Consider the following 12,292-nt stretch of genomic DNA (forward strand, 5'->3'; position numbering starts at 1 on the left):
GGCAAGCATGCTTCAGGCACAGCAAGAACATCAAGTTATTTCATTCCCTCCCGAGGGTATGTTTTTCACCGAGGCAGACAGGATCGCTGCTATTACATCGCAGTGCTTTTAATGGAATCAACTAATTCCAACGTTCATTAAAACGATATTCTATTTAAATTCACATTTATTTTTCCTTTTACGAAATGGCCGAACAATTTCATGCCACATTTGGAAGGAGGCCCGTAGATAGTAATACGCGGGAGAGGAACTTCCTTTGTTGGCGACACAAAAAAAACGCAAGCAGCAGCATAGAGGCGTGCACCAGCAACATGAGGCATAGAACAATGTACTGTTACTCGGGATTAAATGAGGACATTCTTAATTTCCTAAAGAAACCGTAAGTGGAAAGATGAAAACTTGAGATCATTATTAAGCTTAGCTTCTGACTCTCTTTCCGTCACGCCCATACAAACATTGCTCACTGAGCACAGAATTTCGTAACATAGTGTAAGGCAGCGTGCTACTCGCAGATTTTTTTCTTTTTACTAAATGTCGCTGACTTGATCTTTTGTGTATATACATTGCAGTATGGAGGAGGGGTCAGCAGGAATTCTCATCAGAAGTCTGCAACTCAACGGTGTGTCACGAACGAGGTAGGTCTGCATCATTTCACTGCTCGTTGCTGACGTCTGGGAAAGCCAACGAAAATCAGTCGGAAGGCAGAACACTCTTTGTGCGCCATAAACAACTGCACCGGGGAGAGCAATAAAGTAGAGCAATAACTTGGAGCAATAACAGCGGGATGTTGACGATTTGTTGCTGGAACACGACTTGATATTTCGAGCGCAGAAGTCGCTACCGGAAGCCTTTCACGAATGGATCAATAGACACATTGTTTCAAGGTCGCAGCCACGCTGCTACACATCAATAGCAACAGAACTGTTGATCTTGGCTTTTACCACATTACGTTAAAAGGTGCCTGAAGGGTAAAAATGGCTCCTGTACCGTTCTATAGCGATGAAATGGCATTTGCGGAGACAGGGAGCGCAATTACTTGCAACGAAGGCAGCGGCGGCACAATAACCGCATCACGGAAGCGAGATGGTTGGAAACAAGCGAAAAAGTGACGGCTCGCTTTGTAGAGGCAAAGCGTAATTTCAGGGGACAAGACGTAGTGCAGCAGAAGACGAAAAATAAAATAACAGACACAAACGGTCTGTTACTTCGTGTTTGGTCTTCTGCTGCGGAACGTTCTTTTTTTTGTTTTTAATGAAACATGTACATACGAGACCAACAAGCCACGCTTCAGAACCGTAATTTTAGCCCCTGTGTATCGTGTCTACTGCTCACAAGAAGTCTGTTTTGTCACAAAGAAACGGCTATAGATTGGCTCTGAAGAAGGGAATAAAGTGAACAGAAAAAAGTCTCCGACGTCAAGAGTTTTTCTTAAAACTGCTTCCTCACGGTAATTGTTGACACTGCAATGTCCTTTAAGTCATTTTGTCGTTCACACTGAGGAGTTAGCCGAGTTGGCTAAGTTCTTTATTACAATTTAACCTTTTGATATCAGCTCCTTGAAAAACTTTTACCGTTGTTCAGGCAGCTGAAAATGCAGGCCATGTTTCACGATACGTAAGGAAACCTAAATATACAACCAGGAAAAAAATATTTATTTGCAACTGCATTGTGAGGAAGGTATCCTGAGGAAATCCTCGTGCTTCTCATTAATCGCACGTTTAGAAGCCATCGCTGCGCTACGTAGAGGCGATATTCAGCTTCTTTCTTCTTTTCCGCACTGTTTGAATTATATCTGGCTCTACAACGTTCTGGTGTAACGTTAGCAGTCACTGATAGCTCACCTTTATCGTCAAGGTGCGATGGCTGATAAGCCCGCCTCATTCAACGCGTCTTTCTAAACATAAAAAGTTCGAGCAGCCGTATGTTTCTATGTTATCAAGTTCAATGGTCCTTGTCTAACAGCAGTTGGCAACAGAAAGAACAAACTGGCGTACACTCTAAAGACTAATACGCCTGTATGGGAGTAAAAAGGGGAGTGAGATGTCCTCTGGCGCGCGCCCTTTTTCACTCCTTTCAGTTTGGGCTTCAATAGGTGAGAAAAAAAAACATTTAAAGTGCAGCTCTTGAGAAACTCTACGCATTAACGCGTTTAGCGCTGCCACGCATCCACAACAACGTCGTGGCGGATGGTATGGCCAAATAAACCATCCCTTGCAGTCCTCTCCGTGGCACTCAGTTTATTTTGTGCCGCGTTTTATCACAACTGTTGTTTTCATTGCTCGCAACAAGACGAACTAACTCCTTGCAGCTTCCAAACAGCGCTCCCTCGTGACTCTCTGCCCCTCCCGCTCTTTTTTTTCTTTTTTTGCTGCAGCGCAACTGATTCTGCAGTCGATGGACGAAAGCGTCGACCCGTGCCAGGACTTCTACGGTTACGTGTGCAACAACTGGATGCGCAACAACCCCATACCGGACGAACGGGCCAGGTACGTAAGAGACGGCAAATAAAGGGACAGATTTACTACACGCGCATACAGTAACCAGCGCTCGAACGCACGTATCACTACAGCGAGGACGACGAAAGGACGCGCACATAGCATCGCGGGCCGCACCTGTGTCCTTCGCGTTTCCTCATCCGTGTTGTTTTGCGCTGAGCGCGGAAAGTCTCTGGTTAAACTCACGTGACGACTCGTGACAACTCGGGTCCTCGCTGTCTCTTATGTGTGCGGTGGTTGTGCACGCGCGCTCAAGGAACTGCGTGTTTTGAACCACGCAGCGGCAGACCTCGACCATGGTGCAGCGTCTATGCGTATTTGCGACAGAGAGTCGCCTAGTACACGCTGTGGTCGCTATTTAGGAATACACCACGGATCGTACATTGTACACCTCGGTATAACGAAGCGGTTTACAACGAAATAATAGATATAACGAAGGAATGATGATTCCCCTTGGAAGCTCAGTCAACGCGAGCTATAACGAAGCTACGGCTATAACGAAGTAATCTCCAGGCCCCTTAAAGGTGAAGTGAAGAGGAACCAGAACTCGTCTTTCTGCCGCGGGAACTGTATCTACACGTTCCGAGCATTCTTACAAACTTCGATTTATTGCCCTGTGTGGCCCATTTCCCTAATTAAATCGAATTAACATCCGGCTCCCGCCTTTTTTTTTTAATTCTCCCCGTACGGTGGGCGGAGTCGACCAACGCGTGGAGTACCTTTCACCCAGTCCCGTGGCGGCTTGCCGCTCTGCCATCGGCGGAGTAATACGTACTAATCCGTAGAAGCAAATAGACCGCGCGTATTTTTATTTTTTCGGGCTTATTTTGATGGCTATATTATCCGCGAATGAAACTATTTATTCACGGAAACCTAAAAAACAAAATAATGCGAAAGGAAAGCCTCCACGGAGCTGGCTGAAAGGAACTCTAAGCGTTGGTCGACTCCGCCCACCGTACTGGGAGAATTAAAAAAAATAAAGGTGGGAGCCGGACGTTAATTCGGTTTAATTAGGGAAATCGGCCACACAGGGCAAAAAGTCGAGGTTTCTAAGAATGCTCGGAACGTGTAGATCGAGTTCCCGCGGCAAAAAGACGAGTTCAGATTCCTCTTCAGTGCACCTTTAAACTTCGTTATAACGAAGTTCAGCTTTATTTACTCTGTTTTTCAAGGGGGGGGGGGGGGGGGGGGGAAGGGCGTGTTTAGCGCAAACTCTTTTAATTCTGCCACGGCGGGAGGCTGAGCAATATAAGGTAGGCCGAATAAGGTATAATTCTTGAGCAGCTGTGTCGCAGGGCTCAAACACAAAATCGCTGCTCTGAAAACGTTTTACATTGACCGATTAGTTTCGAATTTAATAATGCTTTAACGGTTTCCGTGACTTTACCTTAATGGCTTCCTAATTTCCAGAAGCAATGATTTCGTCGCCTCCACTGCACACCACGCACTAATCCAGTAGTGCGAATTTTCTTTTTATATATATATATATATATATAAAGCAACAAAAATAAAGACAAATCGTATTTGTAGGAGGGCTGAAAAGCAAGAATTAATAACGACCATAATTAATGAAGGCGCTAATCTCGACATCGCTTCTTTGTGGAGCACGAGCGGCGGCCGCAATTAGTACGCCCGTAGAAAAACGGCCAGTCGTGTTCCATCCGGGGAATCTTCCCTCTTTTAGTGAATATGAGGCGCGAAATTTGGCGATAAGGCAATTTTTGTATAGTTCCAGGCAATCTTAGGAACCGAAATTGTCTCACATTTTCCAAATGATCCGAATTTTCTGGCTGCTTCGGAAAGAAAAAAGGTCTTCGGATTTTTCGGTCTCAATGTGGGCATTTTCGGTTACGGCATAGAACATCACGAAAACGACCCTAGTTGTCACGGACGCAAAGAAAACTTCCTTTGATGCGTCATGAATAACTACGATTTTTACTACGAAGTCAGTGTTCCTGCGGAGCAACGATGTTTTTTATTATCTTTATTGTTATATTTGCCAGCATCTCAGAGTAAAGCAAGCAAAACGAAGCCTCACCACCACGGCATTACCGCACCGACACACTGACCTTCTTGCTGAGGTCGTCGCGTCTTTATGGTTAATGACGGCACAATTCGAACGAGAACGAACTAAAATACCTCTCTAATTAAATAAGAAGCGCCATCGGTCGACTTTCACCTAGAGACTGCCTCCGTCTTGACCACCCAACCTCATTTCATGCCAGAAAAGCAATTTCTCCCAGATCACGAGTTCTGTTATCAGTAAAGTACAGCCGGGATTTACACGAGCCTCAGATAAGCGAAGCGCACGCTTACTCGATCGCTTCCAGCAATCTCTGTTCTCTCACTCCCGCATCTCTCTTGCTTTCTTTTCTTTCTTTTTGCTATGGGGAAAAGGAGCCCAGTATAGCCCCCCCCCCCCCCCCCCCCCCCCCTTTGCGATTGTCTCATCGGCGACGCCTTATTAGCATGGCCGTCACGAACCGCACGCCGCTCCGCGCTCGAGAAGAGGCGGCAAAGAAGCGGCAACAGGCAACTCGCGTGTCTTGTATATAACTCTCTCACGCTCCCCTCCTCAGCAGCTGAGCGGCGTTTTGTGACCAACTTCCGCTAACCTTGAACGCGTGTCGTCGCCGTCTGGTGCGACTCTCTCTCGCCTCCGACTCCTTGAAAGGCGCTCTAAGCCAGCGACCGGTCAGCCCCGCGATCGTTGCGTCACCGGGCGACGAGAAAAAGCACGTGCTGCAGTCTCGACGGCGACGCCGTCGCGTGTGACGCCTCTTTCTTGCTCCTCTTCTCTTCTTCTGTGAAAGAGCGCCGACTCTGACGTCACTATTGCGTCCTGCTGTCTTCGGAAGCGTAAAATAGACTCCGATAAGATGGGGAAGTGTTAATTTAATGAGTTCGAAGGATTAACTCGGTGGCAAGGTGTGAGGGTAATACGGATGCGTGGAGGCATACACTGCGTGGGACTGTATCTGCAGAAGAGCGTCGTCGCTTTGGGACACAAAGCCGTGGGCAAAAAAACAAGGAGGTAGGTGTAGGAGGAGATACATGTGGACCTTGAAGGTGTTTTTATTTCTCGAAAGGAGGGGGGGGGGGGGGGGGGAGAGGGGGGCGCAACTGAAAAAAGAAGCGTTCATATGCGGAGATTTTTCAGAATTCTAAAGAGGGCGCCAGCCCGGTTGAATGCGAGATAAACACGCGTCGCAGACTCGCTATTGTCGACGCGTACGCAATCTGAAACAACAGAAATGTGCGCCGCATTGAAATGGTAAGCATCGCCGAACGACGAAGCCCAGTCAGGAAAAAGCAATGACCTATAAAGAACGATTGTAAGCGCGGGAACAGCAGAACGGCTGCAATTATTTTTGTTGTTTTCTTTTTCTTTTCAAACTGCGCCACGTCTACGTGCTCGCAGGAACTGCGCCGTTATAAATATGTTGAATAAAATCCCACTTCTGACTCGATTCATAAGAACGACGGGAACAGCCCTGCCCCGTTTCCAATGGGGATTGTTAAAGACGAACTGCGACACTAATACTGAAACCGGGAACGCGGAAGTAGGTTCGGGCTTAAAACGAGTGTAGCAACGTGCTCGGAAGCTTTGAGTAGTCTCGGAGGCAAGCGAAACCAACCGGCGGGAATTCTAAGTTGAAGCTGTATTTCATGACAACTTTGGAACCGTTGAGAGTGTCCCTACTCCTTGCATCATAACAGGAAGTGGTTCTGAGGAATGTCATAAAAGTGCCTTAACGAAATCATGGTACCCAAGAAGAAGCGAACTGTATCTAAGGCATGGTCAGAAATAAGAGAACGTAATGTGGGTCACAGTGTCACATTGCCCCCTTTTTTAGCCCCCCTCCCCCCCCCCCCCCCCCCCCCCATCTCCTCCCCATAGCTTCCAGTCTCATTAGAAAGATTTACGAAGTAGAAAGGCACTAATGATAGCCAAAATCTCGCATTTTTCCTCGCAATACGAAATGAACCCCACCAACATTTTGACAGTCAAAGCAACTCTGGACAGCTGTGCACTATAATTACGTTATGTAATGTAAAAGAACTTCTTACTGGGCGAGTTGGTGCATAGATTTCTTGGGCGCTGCATCAATGAGCGCGCAGGGGGGCATGCTCTTTCTTTAAGAAAAAGAGACGGGGCGAACTTGCCTGCCCATTGCATTTCATGCTGTGGTTGTGAGCCGATGCTCAAATACATCAAGATTCTGGGCAAGAGCAAAAGCAAAATAGCCCGCGAACTTTTAGAAGCTTTCCACGTCAGAGAAAAAGGCGGAAATTGTATTAGCGATACCTCGGTCACCTTATATGATAGGGAAAGGAATTTTATCCGTAGCTTTCGCTGACCTATGCAGGCTTGAGTGGCTATACCCTTCCCTCCACTCCTTTTTTTCCCCTCTCCCTATTCTGTTTTGCACGTGTGTATGCTGCATATATATTCTGTTGCGAAAGCAATAAATCTAGTTGATAGTTTGCGCTCTTTCTGTCTTCTGTCTCTTCCTCTCTTCCTGTGTATTTTTGTTCGTGTGCGCAACGCCATCCCAAGAAAGAAAACTTACGTTATGCTTTCTATATAAATTTTGCCTTCTCTAGTCTCCAGATATATGCATAGCAGGCTTCCGCTGCGCAAGTCTTCTTTGTATGCTTTCAATTATACGCCGTTACAGCGTATGTGCTTTCAGCAAAAGCGTCTTAAAGGCTGTTTTAATCTGCATGTATGAGACAAGCTTCAGTGGGTTGGTGCGACAAATCGGTTGATACAAAAGAAACGTTTACTGTACGATTTTTGCCACGGAAGTAATAATCTAGCAATACCAAAACCTAAATAAAGTTTAGGGTGTAATAGCGAATGCAATTTTTCCGTGTATACGGCTATCCCATCGATCGGTTGAATGCTGATTATCATCGCACCATCGTCGGGCGTTCGAGAAATTTGTTGCAATTGCTGAAGACAGAAATATATTGTGGCATTAAAGCGAATTGTACTCACGTCACTGCTCAAGTTTCTACTTTGGAATATTAGGCTTTTCCCTTGATGCCTTCGTTTTTTCATCGTTGTCTCAGTCGCATGTACGTAATAATCAAGACAAACCTTGTTGATCCAGCAAAGCACAACGTAGTGCGTTATGTAGGTACAGAAATGCATTTCAACATCTTTGATAGGTGATAGCCGTAACAGCAGTGCGGTGCAAGACAGTGGAGAGGCTCGTTTGATAATTTTAAATATTTCGTTTCATGTTAAGCAATCTCCGGATTAAATCACTCCTCTTACAGGGTTCCCGAGTTAGGTTATTTTCAGCGCTGTTCTCTTTTGGTGGCTGGATGAACCTCGTAACGCTAGTCCAAGGCATTTTGAGCTGCGTTCTACGTTGTCTTAACAAAAAAGATTATTCCTGAAGGTATCGAGGCTACAGGGAGCAACCACCAGCGCCACTGTGGCCGCCATTTTCTTGTGCATGTAGCACAGCGAAGGGCAGCTGTCCTTGTCTGATAGTTTTATCGCCACCTAATCCAGCCTACACCGCTGATGCTGCTTAGTGTACAGCAAGATGGCGCCCATGACGTCGTGTGAATAACTTCTGTTGTGAATCAAACTCTTACACCAGTCACAATGTTCACAATTGCTTGACGCGGTACACAGTGCGGTATACACGGTATACAGTGCGGTATACACGGTATGCACTCTAAACAGAGAAGAGTAAAATGAGAGATGGAGTATGAAAGGGGTGTGCGCCAGAAGACAACTTACTCCCTCTTTACACCCATACAGGTGTATTCGTGCTCAGAGTGCAACAACCCTTAGTGTGACTAAAGAGAGTGCGGTGATGCTTCATTCCCTTCGTCATTTTTCCTCACGGCGAAAAAGTCTGGAACAAAAAAGGCCACACAGAGAACAATTAGTCAGACCACGAGGGAAAGCCTGAATGGACACCTGATAAGACTGAAGCGCGGGCGATGCGATCTGTGACCGAAGTTGTAGGGATTGGGGCTTAGAGGGAAGGTGCCGGAGGCTCTGGTGAATAGACGGTCCCTCGGGCGATTGCAAGCTGCCGCGCACGGATGACTCGCACTCTTAGCGTCACCGCCTAATAAAGGAAAGAAGCGACGATTAAATTAATTTGCGCTCGCCAGGGTGTGTGGAGAAGCCGGGTGCGATTGAGCTTCCAGCGATACGCTAATTGGCTTTCTCTCGCCAACATCGCGGCTTGAGTCAAGGCCGAGGCTAACGAGTCGGGTCCCTCGCCTGTAAGTGGCTCGCCTCTGTATCGCGACGGGTCTGGGTTATCCCAAGTATACGGACTGACGCTGCTTCGTTTTGTTTTCATCTCTTTCCTTGAACCAGGTTTCGGTTCACGATTGAGCGCCACGAGCGCCAGCTTATAATGAACGGAGCTAGGCTCGCAGGTTTTCCGTTAACGTCAGCGTTATTTCGGATCGGTCGTTGATTGTGTGCAGGAGGTCCTATTATGGAGGATTCTCGTTCGTAATCATCGCTTTGTTCGCGAACTAAAGGATTCGTGGAAAGGTGAAAGAAATTATTCATTTGCGCACGGCATCTGCCCTAAGAACTAGGAGCTGTATTTTTTTCAGTTGGGTGGCATTGCGGTTTCCTCGCAATGCGAGGGTGTGTGTGGGAGGGAAGGGGGGGGGGGAGGGCTGCGCCGAAGGCTGCCCCATTGCTTTCTTCCTTTTTCCTTTCCTTCTTTGTTACTTTCTTTCTGTCTCTCTTTCTTTCTTGCTTTCTTTCTTTTCTTCTTTCTTTCTTCCTTTCTTCTTGATCTTTCTTTCCTTCTTTTTTCTTTGATCTTTCTTCTCTCCTTCTATCCTTGCTCCTTCATCTTCCCGCCTTATTCTTTTTCTAGTTCATTTCTTTTTATAAGGTAAAAATTTTGCACTGGCGATTGCGGGCAACGAGCGAAAAAAATTGATAGAAAAGTGTGTGCTGTAATGCTAGTAACAATTGAACCAATTATATTAAGACAACGGCGAGAAAGGCAACAAAATATTTATCTTCATAGCCTTCTGTGGGGGATTCGTTGGAAAGACAAAAAAAAAAGGGGGGGGGGTGGGCTGAAACGGGCAGTGGAGATGAGGAGATGAAAACAGTCTCTGAAAAGTTCAGAGAGCAAAAATAAAGAAGAAAGCTTCATCCCCGGGTAGCATGAACCGGATAAGTGCTGCCGCTCCGTATAATAAGCAGTTACGCTATCTGCTTGCCAGCGTTGCTATGCTTCGGTGTCATGTGTGGGGTTTAAATCGGGGAGATAAATGCGTATTCCCCGTTTAAGCGCGGCTGACATGGTTCAAAGCCGCGCAGACCCCACCCCGTGGTCGCGTACGCTACTGAGCGCACGCCGACCACGGCGGGCCGTGCTCTACGGGAACAAAGGAACGACACACTGGCTGACACAAACAAGGCATTTATTGCTATAGCAACAATAACGCCAGCTAGCAACAAAATACACTGAGGAATCTAGGATGTCCGACTCACCAGCACGGCTACGAGCGAACGTCCGCCCACGGTAGGGCAAAGGGATAAACTCCGAGGTCGAGCGGAACGGGCTCGGCGGGAGTAAGTTCCGGCCGAGAGGCGCCCGTCGACGAAGAGCGAAGCTGCGAGCGAAACGTCCGTTCGCTTCCCGTTGCCGAGGGAGAAGAGACCCCGTAGCTCCCCGCGAGCGCGCAGCAAAACGCCATCCGTGGCGCTGGTGTCGCTGCGACGCGAGCGCCCTCCCCTGTTAGTGGAAAGTCACCGAACCGAGAGGAGTGCTTTGCGGAGGAGCTAACCACAGGGAACTAGCGCGTTGAGGGAAAGCGAACGCAGGGGACGAAAGCGTCCCCACATCCCCCCAACCTTAAATAGACCCCCGCGCCTGCAAGTTACATGCTATGGAGGAGTCTCCTGGTCTTCATGCACTTGAGGCAGGTCTTGCAGCGGAGGTCACGCCGACAGCGTGCACGCAGTCTTCCGCGGTATTCCGAAGGCGGCGTGAAGGTCTCCGCTGGGACGGCTCGCATGGCCCGCGGACTATGTGTCCGCAGGCCCGCGAAGAGGGCCGGTTGACCACTGCAGGCCAAGATTCCGCAGTAGTCGCCAGGGCAACAGCAGCCAGAGGTGGCTGCTGTCTGGTCTCGCCACAGCTGCCCCGGATGGATGCGGCGAACAGGATACAGGCCGCTCCGTCGCAGCAGGCGGCAGCGAGACGATGTGCACAGGACAGCAAGCCGCAGTGGCTCCGCTGGATCTGAAAGATTGCCAAAACACACTCCGCATGCCTTTAACGTAGGTCACGGGAGGGGAAACGGCGTACACAAAGGCCTGGTGGCTCAATGCTCAACTCGCTAGCAAAATGTGTCGGGCGGCTGTGCAACGCAAAGTTCGAGTGAACAAAGCCCTTTCTTGAGTTGAACGAGAATGCTCGGTTCATGCGAGGTTAAAAAAACGGGTGGGCCAGCAAAGTGCGCCCCCCTCTCAATACCACGGTCCGGTGGTCGTGTCACTTTTGACAAGGTGCAGGCGGCTATGAATAGCCTTAGGCCTCAATGCCACTGTGAAGGTCGACGACCCCCAACAAAAGAAAGACCCGAAACGGGTTTCGTGCGCGCAGCCGCGAGGAGACATCAGCGTTGTGGGGTGGTCCTCCCCGCTCACTGCACGAAGCAGCTGCTGAGTGATCGGCGCCCACCGTATCGGACGGTGTCGGAACGCCCGGTGCCGAGCTGCAATACCAGCCAGCTCGTTAAGGCACCCGTGGCCCCAGGCCACCCGGCTCCCAGAGCCGCGACTCCCAGAGTCGGAAAAGAGACAGCGAGAAAATATATACAGAAAACTCGGACCACCCACGCGGCTTCCGTACTCACTCGCTTCGGGCTCGGCAACTCCGCGGGCGCTAGGCCTCGCGCTCCCTCGATGCGGACCAAGTGGTTCTTGAAGAAACTCCAGGAAGAAAACTTCACAAAAAAAAAACATGCTGCGCATGTCGAAAAGTTGAAACATGCTGCAGCGCAATACACCTCGCACTCAAGAAAGCATGCCGCAGGTCCTAGCGATCAAAATTCACTCTAGGCCTAGCACTTGTCAAGTCCGGACAAAGAGCGTTCCTCGAACCGAACAGACTGTCGTCCAATGTTCCAAGAGCAGGCCCCACGTTGGGCGCCAGATGTGGGGTTTAAATCGGGGAGATAAATGCGTATTCCCCGTTTAAGCGCGGCTGACATGGTTCAAAGCCGCGCAGACCCCACCCCGTGGTCGCGTACGCTACTGAGCGCACGCCGACCACGGCGGGCCGTGCTCTACGGGAACAAAGGAACGACACACTGGCTGACACAAACAAGGCATTTATTGCTATAGCAACAATAACGCCAGCTAGCAACAAAATACACTGAGGAATCTAGGATGTCCGACTCACCAGCACGGCTACGAGCGAACGTCCGCCCACGGTAGGGCAAAGGGATAAACTCCGAGGTCGAGCGGAACGGGCTCGGCGGGAGTAAGTTCCGGCCGAGAGGCGCCCGTCGACGAAGAGCGAAGCTGCGAGCGAAACGTCCGTTCGCTTCCCGTTGCCGAGGGAGAAGAGACCCCGTAGCTCCCCGCGAGCGCGCAGCAAAACGCCATCCGTGGCGCTGGTGTCGCTGCGACGCGAGCGCCCTCCCCTGTTAGTGGAAAGTCACCGAACCGAGAGGAGTGCTTTGCGGAGGAGCTAACCACAGGGAACTAGCGCGTTGAGGGAAAGCGAACGCAGGGGACGAAAGCGTCCCCACACATGTCAGCTCGAAGCCAA

General features: G+C 49.2%; 1 protein-coding gene across 2 annotated transcripts in view; it reads left to right on the top strand.

Moving 5' to 3' along the window:
* LOC149363645 (neprilysin-1-like) overlaps positions 1–12,292 on the top strand; it is a 100,238-nt gene that overhangs the window by 60,774 nt on the left and 27,172 nt on the right. For both annotated transcript variants that reach the window (XM_089573613.1, XM_089573612.1), the window contains exons 3-4: positions 570–635; positions 2,375–2,486. In XM_089573613.1, coding sequence (XP_089429739.1) covers positions 570–635; positions 2,375–2,486 — 178 coding nt within the window. The remainder of the gene's footprint in view (positions 1–569; positions 636–2,374; positions 2,487–12,292) is intronic.

The sequence above is a fragment of the Amblyomma mixtum genome, chromosome 2, assembly GCF_055824585.1.
Source record: "Amblyomma mixtum isolate Tamu chromosome 2, ASM5582458v1, whole genome shotgun sequence".
Lineage (NCBI taxonomy): Eukaryota > Metazoa > Arthropoda > Arachnida > Ixodida > Ixodidae > Amblyomma > Amblyomma mixtum.